Here is a 20,841-nt window from a genome sequence, read left to right as displayed (position 1 = left end):
CAGACCTCATCTTGCTTACCAAGACTGGAAGGCTCTCGCGAAATCTCACACGAACTCAGCACTGCGAAATCTTGCGAGAGCCTTCCAGAGCACAGTTAGCAAGGTGGGGAGTTTAAAAGCTCTCTGCCTTGCTTAGGGGGTTAGACCCATTTGGGAGGCTGGCTCTAGAAGGTAAGATTGCTTGTGTCTGGTCAGTTCCAAGTTGGTTGTTGAACTATATGTGTTTTTACGTATGCGGGTCATGCCTAAAATGTAGCCCCCACTCCAGTTGCAAGTCAACTGTATAATATTAGTTTATATCTTGTTCTTTGTAAAAGTGATGCCGCCATAAATGAGTGATGCTAAATAGGTGTGTCCATAAGGGCAAACCAGATGTGGCCTACCAGTGAATTGGTCAGGGAAGATGGGAATTGTAGTCCGGCAGCTTCTGGAGGCCGCAGGTTAGTCACTCTTGCTGCAGAAGAACATGGGATGGTACGAGACCTGTAGGAGTCTGTTTACTACTTGTATCACTGGCACAAAAATCTCAAAGGCACAAATAATCAGGCTGTTTAAAGACCCTTTAAATGTTGGGCTGCGCTCTTAAGATGTGCTGATGAGTTCTGTGCAGCAACACTCAGAGAAGAAAACAAAACCACAGAAAAGGGTTAGCTGCGTGATTTACAACACCTCTGGGGATACAAAGCTCCTGTCTGGCTTTTTGTGGCTGACCAACATCCTACAGCTCAGTCATGATCTGAAATGAAACCCATTTTACATAACTCTTATTTAGTCTGTCCTGAAATGAAATTAACTTTGTAGAAGTTCAATGCAATTCTGCAAGTTCAATAAACTGACACAATGATTTCATTTTAAAGAATTCTGCTAGCAGGCTGCTGCATTCAACAAAGACTGGATTGTTTTGTGGCAAGATGCTTCAAATGTTCCGGGCATGTGGCTGAGACTTGGCCACTTACCTGTAGCATATGACCAGGCAATAACAAAAACAGTGAAAATAGGTTTGTCAGTCTATATATAAAAATATTGTTGTAATGTATTTAGAAAGTGAGAAGCAGTGATTAAGCCATGTTAAATTAACAAAATTAGATAAGGTAAGTTCTCTCCCCCCTCCTATTTTCTTGTCGCTTTGTACAGTTTTTTGGCATTCTCCTTTCCTGTAAAGTGAGCCACTTATACCTTTTGATTAAATACACGAAGATAATGTGGCTCAAGGTTCCTGGAGTAAGAAATAATAACAGTCTCGTAATACAAAAACATTGCAAGTATTTGGAGGCGTTTCGTGGTTTTCTGCAGCTCCCCCCCCCCATTTCATTAGAATCTAAGGTTTCATAGAAATTTACCATAGAACGAAATGAAGGTGTTGAATACCAAACTTCTGTGAGCCCTTTTAAGGAAAGTATATTTGCTTTATTTATCTTAATGCCCCTCTTTTTTACCCTCTTTTTTTTTTAAAGCGTCTTAATAGTTCTTGAGAACTGAAGTGTGAAGCTTTTCTTACTCTCTCAAAATATCTGCTAACTCAGCATGTGTACTGTCACAATGATATTACTAACGGTAATACTAATAGATCAATATACAAATGATGATAGGCGGTTCTTGCTATAGGGTTATGTTCCTTTGTAAATCAGGCAGGTAGAATGCTGCTTAAGCTGCTCCAAAATGGGGCAGCAAGATGGTTAACTGGGACTGGAAATATGATCATATTATGTCAATGCTTTGTTGTCTGCGTTGGCTTCCAGTTCATTCTTTTCCCCAAATCAAACTGTTGGTTTCGGCCTACAAAGCCCTGAGTGGCTTGGGACCAGGTTACCTGAAAGATGGTCCCTTCCCACGTACACCTGCCAAGACCTTGAGAGCACCTTTAGAGTCTCTCCTCTCCTTTTGCTTTGCACTGTGCTTGGGTTCTCCCAACCCTCAGAACCAATTTTGGGGGGCGCGGGGGGGGGGGGAGAATTCCCTGTTGCACTAGTGAAAGTTTTGTGTGGGCAGCCACAAGCAGGACTAGTAGGCTGAATCTCATTCTCAGCTTTTAAAAAAAATAAAAACGCAGTGGCTATTCTTGGATTTTATTCTTCTGCTGTTTATATTTTATTTCTGTGCTTTACGGTTTTAATTTTTTAACTGTAAACTGCCCAGAGAATATTTTATTAATGCAGCAGCACAGGCAACTCCCCATTTGTTTGCATTTGGCACCCATGCAACCGCCGACATGCACGCCGTTTTCAACACCGAAAGTGAGCAGGTTTGCCTTACACACTCTGCCAACGTGCATGGTACCTCAGAATGCAAGTGACACGCAAATGGGGAATTGCCCGTAAATAAATAATACATATACATAAATACAGTGGTACCTCCGGTTGCGGACGTGATCCGTTCCAGAGCTCCAGTCGGATCCCGAGGTTTCCGCAACCGGAGGTACCGCTTCTGCACATGCATGTGGCACAGTAGAGCGCTTCTGTGCATGCGCGTGCTGCGAAACACTTCCAGGTTTGCCACTTTCACAACCCGAAGTTTATGTTACCCGGACGTAAGCTGAGGTGCTATGGCATATAAATATGAAGAACAGCTTTAGTGGCATCTGCCTTCTCAGTGACCTGGCAGAATGTGTGTCCTTGTGATACTGAGGGGTTTGTGTTTTTTGTTTCCTTTTAATAAAAACTACCCTTCAGCCAATTAATTTGTGACTTTCACACTTTCATCTTAAATGTGTTCATGTGTTTACAAGTGTCTGCAAATGCACTTGCCATATTGAATCTTTGTAATGAGCATCACAAACCAGCAGTTTTCTTCCTGGCGCTTAAACTGCGCCAGTGGGCGTCAAACTGAAACTGGAACTCACCGGCCCTCCTTACACAGGTCTAATGCCTTGGAACCATGCCTTTTTGCCACAGTGCCAAGGGTTTCACTTGCTCCTCCTTGTGCCATGTAGTCTCTGTAGCATTAGCAATGGGTGAGAAAAGGACACGTGAGAGTTAAGTCGGGGTGCTGCGTTTGTGCTTCCCCCAACGCATGTTTGTAGGGAGTGTTGTGATCCACCTGCTTTAGGGGAAGGAAGCTGAAACCCAGTCAAGGGGCAGACAACGCCAGGAAGAAAGTTAATACCATAAAAATATATTAGTTGTTTTCTGGAGAAAAGGTGGATTTGGGGGTAGGGTCACAAGGTTCTGGGCCACAGTTAAACAGTATTGGGGTGGATCTAAACACAGGGGAAGACCACTATAAATAAGTCAGAAATTAGATCGTTAAAACAAAAGGAAAAAAATACCTATGGAAAACTGTGTTTTAAGATTTTCTCTTCTCTGGTGCATTCTGGTGTTGCATTCAAATCGTTTTTTCTTTACTAACGTAGCTGAGTCCTTGATGTATTACAAAAACACACTGAAAAACAAGGCAGACATAAATGGCATTCTTTTTTCCAGGTAGTAATGGAGTGTATAACAGATAAAGGTTGTTATAATAGGTTAGGATTGTTGTGGTTGTTATAATAGGTTAGGAAATGGTCTAACTAGGGAATGGATCTGATGACATTTTTTGGTAGTGACATATTTGGTGATGTAATCTGTGTTGCTTTTGGCTTTGTTGTATGCAGAGGTGTACCTAAGATCCCTTGTGCCATTGGCAAGAAGTTTTATCGGTGTCCCCGGCAAGAAGCTGTATTGGCACTCTCCCCAGGAAAACAGCAACACTTTACTGCACACCTTTGTGCCATGGTGCAAGAAGAATGGGAAGCTTCTCCCACTTTTGATCTAGACCACAACTGCAGTGGCATGTTGTTGTACACATATACAGTGGGGGGGGGGAGTATTTGACCTGCTAAATTTGCCCGTTTGCCCTCTGACAAAGAAATGACCAGTCCATAATTTTAATGGTAGGTTTATTGTAGCTGTGAGAGACAGAATAACAACAGGAAAACCCCCAGAAACCCAGAAGACTAAAGTCAGAGATTGATGTGCATTATAATGAGTGAAATCAGTATTTGATCCCCTCTCAACCAGCCAGATGTCAGGCTACCTGGTATCTTCACTGTATGTAATGAGCTGAGATTAGAAGCACCTGCTGTAAGGGAGAGGTCTTACCTGTAATCCCAGCTCTTAACAGTACCTGTACAAAAAACACCTGTTGACAGAAGCAATCAATCCAGCAGATTCCAAAGTAGCCACCATGACCAAGACCACGCCCGGGGGATCAAATACTTTCCCCCCTCACTGTACACCATGCACTCCATAGCCTGATAGGTAGTTTTTGCCACTCCTCCCCCTGGCCATACGCTCCTGGCATGGGCCAGTTTCGCCGGCACCTAGGTAGGCCTCTGGTTGTTTTGTCCTCAGTGTAACAAAACTCAGTGGTGATATACGCGTATTGCAACCAAAAGAAAATATTTAAGCATAGCATTGGCACTTTATTTAAGCGCTTCCTCTAAATGACCACAGGTTTGAAAATGTATGGCAAGTCTTGCTCTTTTATTTGTGAACAAACCATGTCCTGCCGGTTTAAAGAATAAGTTGAGATAAGCACAACATAGGCTAAACATACTCAAGTGACTACCTAATGTCAACAGATGCAGAATAGTTCTAATTAGTTTTTTCCATTAAGTTTAATGGGAGGTGGCTTCCAGGTTTCATTGTATGAACGTTGAGACAAATTATATTTTAAAGTGTCAGATCAGAAGTCTGGGGATTGATTCATTTTTTAAAAGCAGAATTTTATCTTGCCTTTTCCTCTGAGAGTTTGGTCATCTCATTTGATCCTCCCAACAGCTTGGTGAGATATGTTAGTCTGAGAAATAGCGACTAGCCCAAGGCCATCTGGTGAACTTTGTTGTCGAGCTGGAATTTGAACTTCGTAGTGAAAACACCACATTCCTGTTGCCTTCAGTGTGTGTGATGTGTGGGTGTATGAAGTTGTATAGATGGTATAACTGCTGCGGTGGATTTTCAATAATTGTGTCTGCTGAACTTGTACTTTATTGTGATTACAGTGGTGCCTAGCAAGACGAAAATAATCCGTTCCGTGAGTCTCTTCGTCTAGCGGTTTTTTTGTCTTGCGAAGCAACCCTATTAGCGGATTAGCGCTATTAGCGGTTTAGCGGATTAGCGGCTATTAAAGGCTTAGCGGCTTAGCGGCTAAAAGGCTATTAGCGGCTTAGCGGCTTAGAAAAAGGGGGGGAAGCGGGGAAAAATCGGAACACTCACAAGACATTTTCGTCTTGCAAAGCAAGCCCATAGGGAAATTCGTCTTGCGAAGCAGCTCAAAAACGGAAAACCCTTTCGTCTAGCGGGTTTTCCGTCTTGCGAGGCATTCGTCTTGTGGGGTACCACTGTATTATAATTGTTTATTTATTACCCATCCTTCACTCTGAGATTCCCCGGGGCGGATTACAGCATTGAAAACACAATATTAAAAACAATTTATCTTATCTTGTGCTTTGTAGGCTTCTCTTACTACTGTACTTTTTTCCTTTTTCCTTTTTTTTTTTTTTTTGGTAAAATCTCTGATGATGATAGTATTGGTATTATTACTACTGCTACTGCTATTCCATACAGCCTGCCCTTCTTCCCAGTAGATCCCAGTTGTGGGATCTAAAGTACAAAAATGTAATTACATAAACATACAACAATAAATACAGAACCAATTTAAACAATCGGATCAGCTAAAAACCACAGCTAAGTCTGAAAAAGGCAGCTGACTAATACTGTAAAACATAGGAGTTATACAAAAGAAACTTCCACAGTAGGACTTTGAGCTGGATAAAGCAGGAGAGAGACGGGTGTCTTGCCCCCTTTTTGTCCCTCGGCGTGCAGAATATCTGGAACGAGACTGTAATGTGGCTTGACATTAAACCAAGATGTTCATGCTGGTAGTGAGGATGCAGTGTCTTTTCCAGTATTTCAGGGCCACGAAAAGGCTGAGCCTATACCCTTTCCAAGGCTATTGTTTCAGCAGATCCAGTATGTTTGTGATTAAGTCAGCAGACTGGCGAACATGAAGGGTGTGCTGTTCAGTGTGGAATCACTTCCATCTGTTGCAAATTCTTGTCAGATGTTGGGAAAACAGCAGGCAAAAGCTAATAGCAAGTGTTCTATCCATGTTCCAAGGAGACGTTATTTGTTGCATAGGCTTATAGTCTGCTGTTAATTGAGTTAATGTAGTTTGTTGTTTTTCGGTGTGCTCATTTATTTGGGCCGCAGTCTGGAGAGCTAACTGTGCATCTAGCAAGGCCTTGTGCTTACCTCTTGCCGAACAGCAGCTTCCAGCGACGGCTCGCAGCAAGCCATTTTTGAAATCCTGAGAAATTTTGAAAAGCAGCTTGCAACGTTGCTGTGTGGGTGTGGAGCTGCCCTCCAAAGGAAAAAAAAGGGAAGACCACTCGAGGGAGGGGTGAGGATCCTGCTTCAAATGACTAGGCACTAGCAGTAATTAAAGAAAGGATGGATAACTGTCAAAGGAGGAGTGATCCCAGAAAAGGAAGATCTGTGTTTGTCAAGATTTAAGTACCAGGTGGCTACTGTCTCCTACGTTCAGGAGGTACTAAAATAAGCACAGACTCAAGTTACTTGGTAGGAACACACCCTTTAAAGACAAGTGGACTGGGGTTTAGCCATGCTTACTGTACAACTCGGGTGGTGCTGTGGGTTAAACCTCAGAGCCTAGGACTTGCCGATCAGAAGGTCGGAGGTTCAAATCCCTGCGACGGGGTGAGCTCCCGTTGTTCAGACCCTGCTCCTGCCAACCTAGCAGTTCGAAAGCACGTCAAAGTGCAAGTAGATAAATAGGTACCGATCCGGCAGGAAGGTAAATGGCATTTCCATGTGCTGCTCTGGTTCGCCAGAAGTGGCTTAGTCATGCTGTACGCCGGCTCCCTCAGCCAATAAAGCGAGATGAGCGCCGCAACCCCAGAGTCGGTCACGACTGGACCTAATGGTCAGGGGTCCCTTTACCTTTACTGTACAACTAGTGTTTGGTTTCAAAACAGTGATTGAGAACCAGCATGCACAATGAAAAGCACCCCATGAAATCCTAAAGTTGTGGTGAAACTTTGCCCGTTCACATTGGCTGAGTTTAGATGCAACAATAAACAATGGTTTGTTGGTGAGTGCACAAGTCGTGAACTCATGTGCTCCCCTCTACCTCTGGTGCAGCCTCAAAAATTAAAGTGGAAGCTTCTGTTTTTGATTTCAGTTAACCACAGTTTAGCATTGTGCCCCTACCCTAAATAGTGGTTAATATACATTATGGTGAGCTGAAACAAGTCGCCAAAGTGATTAAAAGGCGGCTTTTATGACTTGTTGGATTGTTTTAACTAACTCTAGGTTAACTGCAGTTTGTCATGGTACAGAAAACTGTGGCTAGTTTAAAACAGACATTTTTTAAATGAACTCCTCTTACTGGCTACACAGTGATGAGGTGCATGTGAGTCCAAAACTCTGGAGAGTTAGGGGACCCCCTGAAGCAAATTGGGGGGCACATGTAGCTAAAAGGGATAGGGAAGAGAGGGGAAGGGAAGTCCCGTTACATCTGTTGGCACAATAATCGGGTTTTACCCATAGTGTCCCACTCTCTGGTGAACCAATTCCTTACCTACAAGACCTAGTATAGTGTGGTGAGAAGGTTAAGCTGTGAACTCCCAGTTGAATATCATTTCTGGCATTATCTTTCTGTTTTCCCCTTGCACCATTGTCTGTGTTGTGGGGGTGGTAACACTGAGTAAAGATATATGAAAAACCAGAGTTTTTATTGTTATAAAGTTGTTACTTAAGAGTTCATGTTTGAAAGATGTATATTTTATTCACCAAAATATGTTTTGAATGTGGGGAATAAACTGCTCTTCTTTTCTAGTTTATAATGTTTGTAGTTTGTAATTTTAACATTATTCTGTATATTATATTATTCAGTTTTGTAATGATGCAGTGTTGTTTACTGCGTAATACCGTATTGATTATTGATAATGTGAGCCAGTGTAGATGTAACATCATTTGCAGGAATGTGCCCTCTTCCCCAGGCACACTGAACCCATAGAAGGTAATTTGAAGTATCCACATTCAATTTTAAGCTAACCATAGTTTCCTGTGACATCCAAACTACAAGCTCTAATGCCAACCACTTGTGTAAGCAAGCAGCAAGTCTTTTGTAGTGTTGCTGATGAGTTGTTGGTACATGTGCATATCAAGATGTGCTCACATCAGTTTTCTCCTCCACCCTCCATGGGATACATCCTGAGAAAATCTGGGGCACTCTGAATAAGCAACGGAAATGTAATATATTTGTATATGAACACCATGACTTAATCACTGCAAGTCTGAATTGCCTAATCAAACTCTGGAGTAACTAATTTACTATTTTTAACATCTGTATCACTGAAGAAGACCATGAGTTTGAAGTACATATGGCAATCATAACTGTTATTCACCATACATATTGGATATTTGAACTGTCATTCTCTGTCTGTGCCCAAGGATATAATTTTTCAGACAATTTGTTGAATGTATCTATTTTCACTGGCAACTGTGGGACCAGATGGTGCTCCTTTGGGTGTCTGATTTGGCCAATGTTTGCTGATCCCTATTCTAAGAATTCTACCCTGAGATCAAGAAGTTTCTGTACTACAGATAAATTTTGCTTCCACATCCTCGGAACCTAGTAATTGGGCACCTTGAGTACCAAGGAATTCATGCAGCCATTATTACTACTTCTCATTCTGTTATTTACATCCAAATCAGTAGTTTTTATTTGCTGCTGCTGCTGCTGCTCCACAATGAATGAAGGTCTTTCATTCATGAGTTTACAAAGATGCATAAGCTCCCTTGTTGAGTTATATTTGTTTAGAGCTCTGAGGGGAAAGGTTTGAGTTGTCAGGGTAGAAATAACTTTGCTTTCAGAAGCACAGCATACTGCATTGCAAAACTGTTGCAGAGGGTGGAAACAGACAGGAAGGATACTCTTGTGGTTATGATGTATGTTGCCATCACTCAAAAGGCTAGGTTTCCATTTTGCTTGTGCCACCTACTTCCATTTATACTTCACTCTTAAGACTTTTATGAATAAGCCATTTATGGCCTTATTTTCAGAGATTTTGTTTTCAAGATGTTGAGCCAGCCTTTTCTGTATGGTCCAGCTTTTTAGAAGCTAATAGTAGTATAGTAACATTTTTCTATTTCACCCAGGCAATTTGGTTTTCTAACGTTTGTTAGTCTAAATTCTTACCTACATGGTCACTATAGAACTGCTATTATTAATGCAGCATGCTTGTGTGTTCGTTTGTTTGAAACACTTCTATCCTGCCTTTCACAAAGGGTAGATAACAGCAAAAAAGGGGAACAAAATATTTATAAATTGGAAACCATCTACATAAGCTGACCTGTTCCCTCCCCGTCCTTGATTCCTCCTTGGGGCAGGTTGCCCCTCCCTACCCTTAACCAAGGTTTAGAAAGCATTAGTACCGCCTGTGGCTAACGCTAACGTCTTAATCTAGGTTCAAAAACGTCCTGTCAAATTAAAGCCGAGCTTTACTTATTTAAATATGTGTAAACCACCTGTTATACACAAGGCAGTACAGTGGTACCTCGGGTTAAGTACTTAATTCGTTCCGGAGGTCCGTTCTTAACCTGAAACTGTTCTTAACCTGAAGCACCACTTTAACTAATGGGGCCTGCCGCTGCGCCGCCGGAGCACAATTTCTGTTCTCATCCTGAAGCAAAGTTCTTAACCCAAGGTACTATTTCTGGGTTAGCGGAGTCTGTAACCTGAAGCGTATGTAACGTGAAGTGTGTGTACCACTGTACACACAAACAAATAATCAAGAAGTACCATAAAACTACAATTCATTATAAAACATTACCCACTGCATAACAAGTAGGGAAGTGGATCTGGCCAGTGGCCCATATTTTTATTTTCCCCCATCCCCCGCAGGCCAAGTATGACAGGTGGGTGGGGTAACTCTCCCGTCAATCACCTGAGGTCATAATTATGTTGGATGATCCATTTTTGCCTGCATGGCTTGAACTTGAACTGTGTCGGCAAAGGCGCATCGCTTTGCAAGCTCAGACAGCTGGCTGATTACCTGCGCTTGCCAAGCCTGGCCAGAGTGATTCTAGTTAGATTATAAGGGCTGATTCTGCTCTTCTTGTCTTTGCTGCATCTCTGCAGCTCCTTTAGTCTGTGCATGGTTAGATTTAGCACATTTTTGTAGCTGGACATTAGGAGCATCAGAGATGCTTCAAGCAGGTGTGAAACAGCCTTCATGCCTTCTCTTGTCTCTAAAGTAGGCCTTTCTGCTGGCAACCATAGATATAAGTTCTAGTTCTAAGAACTGGCTACTTTTTCCTCTATGCAGGGTTGCTGCCAGGGTAGGACTAATTCAGCAGAATTAGCAGCAAAGCTCGCTAATCACAGCAAGGCTAGCTTACCAAATGCAGAAGAATGTGAAGTAATGCACATTACAATCTAAAGGGGTGGGGGGTGGGCCTTTTAAGACCATTAAGTCAAGAGTCTAAAATTACCTAACTGCACCAGTGTCTTCATTTAATCCCTTCCGTGTGTGGGGTTGCATGGGGGAAACGTCTGTGTGAGCCACTTACGGAAATGCCTGTCTGTGTACAGCCCAGTTCACTGGAGAAATCTTGTAAAGGAAGAAACTAGCTGTATTGCAAGTGTAATGTGGCCCTAAAAATGGGGGGGGGAGGTATCATTAGAGAAAAACACAGTGTTATCGAAAAACCTCATTCAATAGTTTTCTCAGTGTATTATTGGCAGGAATCTGGAGATCCCATATTCGTATAACTTTCCGTGTGTATTAAGCTTCTGTATGCCCAGAGTACATCTGAAAATGACTAACCAAACTTTGTGATAAATAGTGAAGTAAATATGTAGAGCATTTGGGCAGAAGGAGCCATAGTTTCGTAGCAGAGTGCACACTTTGCATGCAGGAAGTCCCAGGCATCTCCACAATACTGAACTAGACGGAGAATTCGTTGGAGCTGGCCTAAGGCAGCTTCCTATGTTCATTGTGACTAAAAAATGTAAATGAGAAAGTTTATTGCCTAAACTGAATTAAATGTATGATGATCTCAGGTTTGGACTGCGAGGTATACGGCATAAGAGATCACTAGGCACATATATAGACTATTTACAGCACTTCACCTCTGTTAATTGGAAGATACTGGCATACCCTTACTTTACTATTTTATGTTTTCTGAAAACACAATATTTTATTTTGCAGATGCTACATTAATAAAAGCACCACAGTAATGGTGTTGCATTTCTAGGACATAAAAGAGCTGCAGAGAAAAACATAATAATAAGCTACAATCTCCAGCATTCACTAAGGTGACAGCAGATGAGCTTCTGTGCCTGTAGTGTAGCATTTCATTACTTTCTACATGTTGTAAGTGCTGAAAACCATGCTTTTCAACAGCCTCACTCCAGAACTTGATGTTCATGAGACTGGTTAAGACTCTCACAAATGCACGTCCAATTTGTCATGAGCTATTAATATGTTATTTCCTACTAAGCTGGTGAAGCTTCCTTTTGAATGTGTGTGCGTGAGCTCAGGATCCTAACAAGGAATCTTTTTATCCTAAGTGGAAGTGACTTCAGTGCAAAATACAGCATGTAAGCTACAGTGTCTAGTGGCTGATCCACCCTAAGCTATTAATACTAAAAGTGTTTTTACATATTGAGAGCCCAATCCAGACAGAAAACATCTTATTTATAAATGGGAAAACTTAGATGCAGAAAGGTGTAATGACTTTCTATGGCTACTCGGCCCTGAATGCAGAGAATAACGTTTGGTAGCCTTTCAGTTTGGGCTTAAATTATATGTTTCTCATTTATATTTTAAGGGAGAAATGTTTGGTGCAAATTCAGATAAAATTTCTCTCAAAAGGAGTGTGGGAAAAGTTGGTCAGTTAATAGTTTATTTTTTATCCTGATAATTTATGTTTCTCATATTGAGGGCTCTGTCTTTTCTCAATAAGCAGATGCAAGTCTCTAGAACAATATATCCTCCCTGCCTGCAAGCAATCCACATCTAGAGGCAGAAGTTCCTGCTTCATAAACTGGACAGATGCATTTTCAAAATAGCTGTTCCTTGAGCTTAATATTGTGGCAAAGATCCATAAAATTTCCAGGACACAGATGACACCTTTAAATCTACGGTCTCGTAGTCAGTATTTGTAGAAGTAATTTAATTTTTTCTTTGCAGCAGTTTCCCAATTTCAGTAGGAAGAATGCCTGCCTCCAAGGGTTGCTATGAGTCTTAGTTAATATTTGTAAAGCACTTGACGATAAGTAAAAAATAAATATTAAGTACTTGACAAAGAGCAAAGGCTTGGCCTTGCTCCAGGTTGTAAGTAACTCATCTTCCTTAGCCTGCCAAATGAATCTAAACTAGTCAGCGATGAGACCTGTTGAGTAAGACGTTCTGTCAGTGTGCAGCTGGTAGAGGTGATATAGACGGAAATTATGAATGTGGGGAGGGTTGGGTCATGGAGAGGTTTCCTGCCTCTGCTTGCTGACGCCAACCCCAATGCATGGCCCTATTGCCAACTTATTTTAAGTACAGTACAGTGGACATTTAACATATTACACATGCAGGTATAGGACATCTATATCTCTGTCATGTTTTGGTTGTTCCGAAAGACTCGTGTGCTCCTGTGGTGCAGGATTGTCTTAAATTTAAGACAAATTTAAGCCAGTGTGGTGTAGTGGTTAAGAGCGGTAGTCTCGTAATCTGGGGAACCGGGTTCGCGTCTCCGCTCCTCCACATGCAGCTGCTGGGTGATCTTGGGCTAGTCACACTTCTCTGAAGTCTCTCAGCCCCACTCACCTCACAGAGTGTTTGTTGTGGGGGAGGAAGGAAAAGGAGAATGTTAGCCGCTTTAAGGAGTTAAAGGGAGCGAAAGGCGGGATATCAAATCCAAACTACTACTACTACTACTACTCTTCTTCTTCTTCTTCTTCTGACTCTGTAGGCTCTAATCCATGCACTTTGGTTGCCCCAGGCTTTGCTCTCCTCCCCACACCAGCCCCAGAATAGCATGTGACCCCACTGGAAGACATGGCAAAAGCCCATCCCATTTGTCTAGGGGTGATAATTCAGTGTGAGGTGAAGTGGCTTGATCCCAGAATGTGGTCACTTTCTGAGTGCACATAGGGAAGGGCCATAGCTCCATGATAGAGCATCAGCTTGCATGCAGAAGGTCCCATTTTCAGTTCCTGGCATCTTTAGGTAGGGTTGGCATAGTAGACCTCTGCCTGAAACCCTGGAGAGCCACTCCCAGTCACTGTAGACAGTGCTAAGCTAGGTGACCCAATGCTTGGACTTTATAGAAGTCCTATGTTCACTGACCTGTTAAAGCTCTTTTTGTGTGTCATTCAGAATCATTAACTTACTCATTGCAGAGTAGCAGAGGACAATGAAGGGCCCTCCCAGTCTGAGTCTCTCTTTCCAAGGTTGAGATAATTTCCATATTCTGGCTTTTCCCAGGACCATAAAGAGAGAAACCATATCAGTCTCCAAATCCTAATACTTTTCTGTGTCCCTGCACATAGATCAACAGATCATTGAATGGTACGTGGAGACACCAAGCCATTTAATTCTGTGCTTCCTTCAAGATGGCTTCCGCCGTACTTCCAATTGTGTCGGTGGCATCCAGTTGTCCATGAGACTTTCATTTACAGTGGTGCCTCACAAGACGAAAAGAATCCGTTCTGTGATTCTCTTCGTCTAGCCGTTTTTTCGTCTTGCAAAGCAAACCCATTGACGGATTAGCGGATTAGCGCTATTAGCGGCTTTTAGCAGCTTTTAGCGGCTTTTAGCGGCTTATCTGCTGATCGGATCAGCTGATAAGCGGCTTAGCGGTTTAGAAAAAGGGGGGGAAGGGGGAAAAACCAGCAGGAACTCGCAAGACATTGTCGTCTTGCGAAGCAAGCCCATAGGAAATTTGTTTTGCGAAGCACCTCCAAAACAGAAAACTCTTTCGTCTAGCAAGTTTTCCGTCTTGTGAGGCATTCGTCTTGCGGAGCACCACTGTACACCAGATTGTTTCTTTTCCACACAAGATTTAAAGAATGGCTTGATGTCATCATTTGTTTTGACAAAGCAAAGTGTTTCTTCTAATCACAACTTGTTTAAACAGTTTCCTGTATTAAGAGATAAGTATCTATTTTATCCCTGACACAATCAGATTACATAGTGCTATGGTGCAACAGTTTCTGCATGGGAGGTAGGATCAGGAAAACCGAACAGGTTTGGCCTTGCCATGTGTTTCGTAGTAGAAAAGGGAAGGAGGGAGGGGTCCTGATAAACTGGGACGTAGGAAACAGCCTTATAAACAAGCCGTACTGCTGAGCCACCTAGCTGAATATTGCCAACACTGACAGTCAGAAGCTTTCCAAGGTTCAAGACTAGAGTCTCCCTACCTGGAGATGCTAGGATTGAACCTTTGTACGTGAAGCATGTGTTCTTTCATTGAGCTGCAGTGCCCCCTTAGAGAAGCAAGAATTCTCTGAGAAATATGTACATTCAAATACACATTGGGGTACTTCTACACAATAGCCATGCTGGAAAAAGGAGGACTTAAAGTGTTTGTCTCCTAATGCATCCAATGAAGGAGACAGTGATTGCTGAATTGTTGTTATCATCATCAGTTTATTAATCACCTTCTCTACAGCTGTCTTAAGATGTTACACAATATAAACAAAAACAGTTAAAAACACAAAAAGTAAATATGTTTAAAACAAAACTGGCTCCGCTTATCCAGCTGCAAAATGAAAGGTCTTTCATTGTTTCCAGAAAGTGAAAGATAGTAAGTGTCTGTCATATCTCATCAGGATTGCTATTCCATAGAATGGAGGCAGCCACACTAAAGGCCCTGCTACAAGATACTATGGAGCAGGCTTCTGAGATTGCTGGAGCTTGCAAGAGAAGCTCTCTTGCAGACCGCAGCCGTCTTCCAGGCATATAAAGGATTGTTTATCAGTCTTGGTAAATATAGCTAAAGTGCAGAGGAGCTGAAAGAAAAGAACTGGTATCTGGAGGAGAACAGAGCAACTTCTTTGGAGCCAAAGATCTGAAAGAGCTGCAACTAACTTTAACATGGGATGGGTTAATAATGAGCTTTGTTTGGCCGAGTTTGTTTTCTTTTTGTAGAATTTCCAGAGGCTACCAATGCATTTCAACAGTGAGGAGCACATTCAGTTTAAAGTGTGTTCCAAGGATCAATCTCTTAAGGGATGGGGAATTTGTGGCCTTCCAGATGCTCTTGTGACTGCCAACTCCCATCAGCCCCGGGCAGTGTGGCCAATAGTCAGGGATGATGGGGGTTGTAGTCCTACATCGGAGAGTAACAGCTTCCCCAACCCTATTTTAAGGTATAATTAAACTGTTCTAACTTACCTTGAGTATACACTCTTGATTCTTACTTGATCAGATTAAGGTCTACCTAATAAATCCCAACAACTGTTAACATGGCTACTGAAAATTAGACAGTGTCTACTTTCTGCCCAGCTCTGCTTAGCCGTACATTGGATAAGCTCAGGTTGGGGTGGGTCATTAGCTATTGATAAGTATTGGCTTATATCTGTTACATACAATTAAAGCAAATGTCTTTGCTAATAGTATATCTAACCTATGGATTTTATATCAATGTTTTATATCTTATATGGATTTTATATCTTAATCTTGGGGGTTTTTAGTTGGGTGAAAATGTGGCAGTGCCTTGTCACACAAAGTTTTTGTGATTTCCTTGGGAGATGGAATGATGGTTTAAGGTCCGTTTAGATGGATCCTGAATGCTTTCTCATGCCCAAGCAAAGAAATAAGCATTACAGTCATACCTTGAATCTCAAACACCTTGGCTCCCGAACAAATCGGCTCCTGGACGATGGAAACCCGGAAGTGAGTGTTCCGGTTTTCGAATGTTCTTTTGGAAGCCGAATGTCTGACAGTGCTTCTGGAGCTTCCGATTGGCTGCAGGAGCTTCCTGCAGCCAATCAGAAGCTGCGATTTAGTTTTCTAACGTTTTGGAAGTCTGACGGACTTCCGGAATGGATTCTGTTCAAAATTCAAGGTACGGCTGTACACGCAATTGTGTGCTTGTTCTGAGTGAATCCCACTGAATTCAATGGAACTACCCGTTGAATGGTAATTCCCACGTGTTTATATATAGGGTTTCAGCCTTAGATTGCTCTCCTGTAATTCTTCTAATTCCTGTAATTCTAAATCCACTGTTCAGTGATTTATTTTTATGTGTCATGAAATTATTCCTTTGTCTTTTTTACCATTAATAAAATATGTTGCAAATGTCACATAGGAATAATATAGACCAGTTGGCCCATTACAAGAAATAAGAAGTCATTCCTTTGCAAATGAAAGAGAAGAAATAAGGATCCTTTGCTTAAATCTCATTTTGTCATCCTAGTTTCTGTGGGTTAACACGATGCTGAATTACTGTTATGAAAGGTTGGAGAAAACAGCTACAGTTGGACGTAATGTAGGAATGTGCAGTGTAAGCTTCACCCCACAGCTCTGTCAATGCCCTTTAATTCATCCATTATTCTGGACTTGGCTGCTTGCTCTTGAGTGATGATCTTTAACTCTGTGGTGGTGAACTGTGAATGGGGTACTTATGAAAAGTGCCAGACTGATAATCCTGGAATATGAAGTCATTGCTTTATCCATATAATGCACAGGTACTGAGTAGACAGCAATACTGAAACCTCACCATGCTAGCCCACAAAATAACTTGGGGTTGACAGGAAAGCTTTCCCACTCTGCCTGCATAATCCTTCATGTCTACTGGAAAGAGTAACCAGAGGTTGCCAAAGCTTTGCAAAGAGAAACAGGTTGCTTTTCTGTGACAAAGTGCTGTTTACATAATAACAGAGAAGATCCATTGTCATGTGTTGTATGTATTAGTCACTGTTTCAGTTTTTTTAGTATCATTAGTATCATTATCTTCATTAATTCACATATCCTGGTTCTCTCCAAGTACATTCAGACCCCCTTCCCCTTTTATCCTTTGGTTAGGCTGAGAGATAGGGAACCCAAGTCCACTCAACAAGCTGAGTGAACATTGGGACTTGTCTCCCTAATCCAACACTCTGACCCTTGTTCCTCCCTGTTTTTCCCTCCCACTTTCTCCATGGAATCTGCTCCTTTACCACTGGGAGCATGTTTCGACAGAGGAGGCCTACCTAAAGTAGACCTCTCTTTGCCTCCATCCTCCACAGAATCAGGACATCCTGTCCTCAGTTGGCAAAGCACAGAGTGGACCAAATAGGGTTACTCTGGACAGGCTGGTGGTATCATTTCACTTGATCTTATAGCTAACCCAATCAGTTTACAGTGGTACCTCTGGATGCGAATGGGATCTGTTCCGGAGCCCCATTCGCATCCTGAGTAAAACGTAGGACGTGTCTATGTGTGCGCAGGTCGCGTTTTGCCGCTTCTGCGCATGCGCATGATGTCATTTTGAACGTCTGCGTGAGCGGCGAAACCCGGCAGTAACGTGCTCCGTTACTTCCGGGTCGCCGTGGAGCATAACTTGAAAACGCGAAACCCGGAAGCACATCTAACCCGAAGTATGACTATATCGCAATTGGAACATTAGATACAGGTAACTCATAAAAGAGGGTTACCCCTTGGTGGATAGCATGAAAAGCCAAAATAGTGTATAGTCAAAACAACCCCTTTGGAATCGCCCCCATGTGAGCAATTTACCTTCCGGATCTGGTGCACTGAAACTCTTGCAAGATCTCATGGGACCGCCCATGATCTCGTAAGATGTCAAAAGAGCCTCCAGTAGCCCATTAAGCAAGGCACAGAGCTTAAAAGCTCTTTCCGCACCAGGAAAACCCTGTGCAAAAAGAGCTTTTAAGCTCTCTGCCTTCCACGCATCAAGTATGTACAGTTGAAAATAAACAAGATAAAAGCACATAAGTTGCAAGTTGCCTGTATTGCTAAAAAGCTTGGTTCATCTGGATCTGTACATTCCCTTAAGAGTGTCTGTATGTATAATTCAGCTTTACTCTGAGCTGTAAGAGCATCATGGTGGTCCCCAGAGAAAGCCTCTGTTGCATGAATTAGCACTGATCCCAGCACATGCAATCACAAGCAATTCTATTTGTGTGTTCGCAATTGTCTCTAGTAAAGATCCCAGGAGTAATGTAGCCAATTCTCCACCTGTAAGATACATGCTCATTTGCATGTGTACAGTGGTGCTGCAGCAGGTCTGGTAACAAAGGAGGAACTTTATTAGTATCAACGTTACTTAGCATTTGGTGCAGATGTAACACTGGACCATGGTTAGGAGTCAACAAGGGAAGGAAAAGGGAAATTCTGCTGAAGAAGAGGGAACTAATGGGTGTACAGCCCAAAACATAGTTGTATTCATTGTAGTACTAAGGTTAACATTTTATCAATACCATGAATTTTCCCTACACTACAGAAAGTTCTCTTCCCCCTGTACTCACCCCAAACCTGTTCTGAGGTTTGCTTTGTTTTTTGTTAACTGCATCAAGAGTTTTGAAATTAAACAGGATATAAAATGTTAAAATGAACTTGATAGGCCAAATCTGGCAGAAATGAATTGCTGTACTCCATATGTTTTATCAGTTTTACTGGGTCTTATCTTTGTCTCTTCTGGGTGGCTTTACTTTCTAAGAAAATTGAATTTATCTCAACATTGTTCTCTGTAGTGAGGACCTACGGAAGGAAGTGCGCCAGCTGAAACGTGAACTGTTAGCAGCAAAGCAAAAGAAAGAAGAAAATGCCTCCAAACTAGAGGAGAATAAAATTGAAGGTAAGAGATAATAAAGGCAACACATGTTTACACTTGTATACCAATGCAATGGAATAACTTTCTCAGGAGGACATGGTGCCAAGTATCCTCAAGATATCCAAATACCTTATTCATCCTGTGTTCAAAAAATGCAACTTTTCTCTGTGCTGAATTCCCAGCCAGGTATTCTCCCATATTTAACCTTCCCTTGCTAGTCTGTTGATTTAAATTTAGAGTGTCTCTCCCAACAATACTTTTTAGAGAAGTATTTATTAAAATGTTGTCAGGGTACAAGATCTTAAATAAAGTCTTGTGTCCTGATCTCTTCTATTCCTTTATATTTTATTAATTTTTATTGCATCTCTATTCTGTCTTTCCTTGAACTGTAGCACTTCCATGACAACTTATTTATTCCTTATTTATTCCTTATAATTTACGTCATCTGACCCCACTGTGTTAATTCCTATGCTCCATGCCAGCATCTTCTGCTGCTGAAGCAGCAAAAGCCACTAAAATACAAAAGTTATCCCTCTTTCAGTCTTTCTTTTGTAATCTCGCTGCCAAAACAGCCCAGGGTTTAAAAATGCATTAAAATACCTCTGACTGTATGGTACAGAATGCGTGCAAGAGTCAGACTTCATAAACCTAATTTAAACAGTGGGGTTATTGCTGACGTTACGCCATCTGAAATAAAAACAACAAAGAGCCTTGTGGCACATTAAAGATGAACAAACATATTGTGTCATAAGCTTTTCTGGGCCAGAACGTCCTTTGTCAGCTGTTTTGGTAATACTTAGTCTAAGGAGAAAGAGGATATTCTTGCCATAGCAGAGCTAACACCCTGCCTAATGTGTTGTTGTTGGGAAAGCGGTGAAGAAAGATTGGAGTACTTCAAAACATTATCCAACATAGCTCAGTTGGCAAAGCATGAGACTCTTTATCTGGGGGTTGTGGGTTCGAGCCCCATGTGGAGCAAAAGATTCCTGCATCACAGGGGGTTGGACTAGATGACCCCTGTGGTCCCTTCCAACTCTTTGATCTATTATCTATTAACTATAGCAGGGATGGCCCTCCACATGTTGTTGGACTCCAGTTTCCATCAGCCTTAGGCAGTATGACCAGTAGTCAAGGACGGTGCGCTGGTAGCCTTGAGGCTGGATTACTGTAATGTGCTCAATGTGGGGCTGCCCTTGGGTCTGGTTTGGAAGCTGTAGCGGGTGCAGAATAAGGTAGCCAGACTGCTGAAGGAGGTCAAGAACATGTTATACCATTGATAAAACAGCCACACTGACTGCTCATCTACTACCGAACCAGGTTCAAGCTTATTGTATTTACAAAGCCTTCAGCGATTTAGGTTCAGGGTGTCAGGTGTGTGTGCAGGAGCCAGGCCTTGTGACCAATAGGACTCTGCAGGACTGGGGCCTTCCTAAGTTTGTTCTGAAGAGGCAAGGCTTTGCCACACAGGTGAGGCCGATTGGTAACTCACAGCACCTGGTGGCAAGAGCCGGGAAGGGATATAAGGTCAGCATTTTCCCTTCAGCTCTTTGCCACAGCAACACGTTCCCTGTCTTGCTGCATTTGACTCCTTGATCCTCGGACCCCTGACTTCGTGACTCCTTGCTTCTTGATCCTCGGACCCTTGGCTTCTTGACTCCCGGTTCTCTGACCCTTGGACTCTTTGCTTTCTGACTCCCAGCTTCTGGACTCCTGTTCCTGCTCCCACCCCACCATCTTGCCCCCGGTCCCGACGTCCCCAGCCGAGATTTTGATCGCCGTGAACTGAACCATGACACAGGGTCCCCTTAAACCCAGTTCACCCTCTGAGATCCTCTGCATAGTCGTTCCCCGAGTTGGTGAGGCTGATTTGACAACAGCAAGAATATGAGTCCTTGGTGTCATCAGCCTAGTCCTGTGGAATATCCTACCAGCTAAGATACAAAAGGTGCCTTCTATGCCAACTTTCAAGTGCCTTCTGGAAAATTTCTATTCTGCCAGGCCTATACAGGTAGTTAAGAACACATCCTTCCATGAGGGTTAATTGGTGTCTGTTTTTAACTTTTTT

At 42.4% G+C, this 20,841-nt stretch overlaps 1 protein-coding gene across 3 annotated transcripts in view; it reads left to right on the top strand.

Moving 5' to 3' along the window:
• Positions 1–20,841, top strand: part of CWC27 (CWC27 spliceosome associated cyclophilin) — a 115,589-nt gene that overhangs the window by 55,351 nt on the left and 39,397 nt on the right. For all 3 annotated transcript variants that reach the window (XR_014012877.1, XM_081212988.1, XM_081212989.1), the window contains one exon: positions 18,697–18,800. Coding sequence is in view for 2 of the 3 variants with exons in the window: in XM_081212988.1 (XP_081069114.1) it covers positions 18,697–18,800 (104 nt within the window). In the remaining variant the exon portion in view is untranslated. The remainder of the gene's footprint in view (positions 1–18,696; positions 18,801–20,841) is intronic.

Source organism: Podarcis bocagei (genome assembly GCF_964188305.1).
Source record: "Podarcis bocagei genome assembly, chromosome: 11".
In the NCBI taxonomy this organism is placed as follows: domain Eukaryota; kingdom Metazoa; phylum Chordata; class Lepidosauria; order Squamata; family Lacertidae; genus Podarcis; species Podarcis bocagei.
Note: the sequence above shows the minus strand (reverse complement) of the source record. Positions and strands in the feature narration are given on the sequence as shown.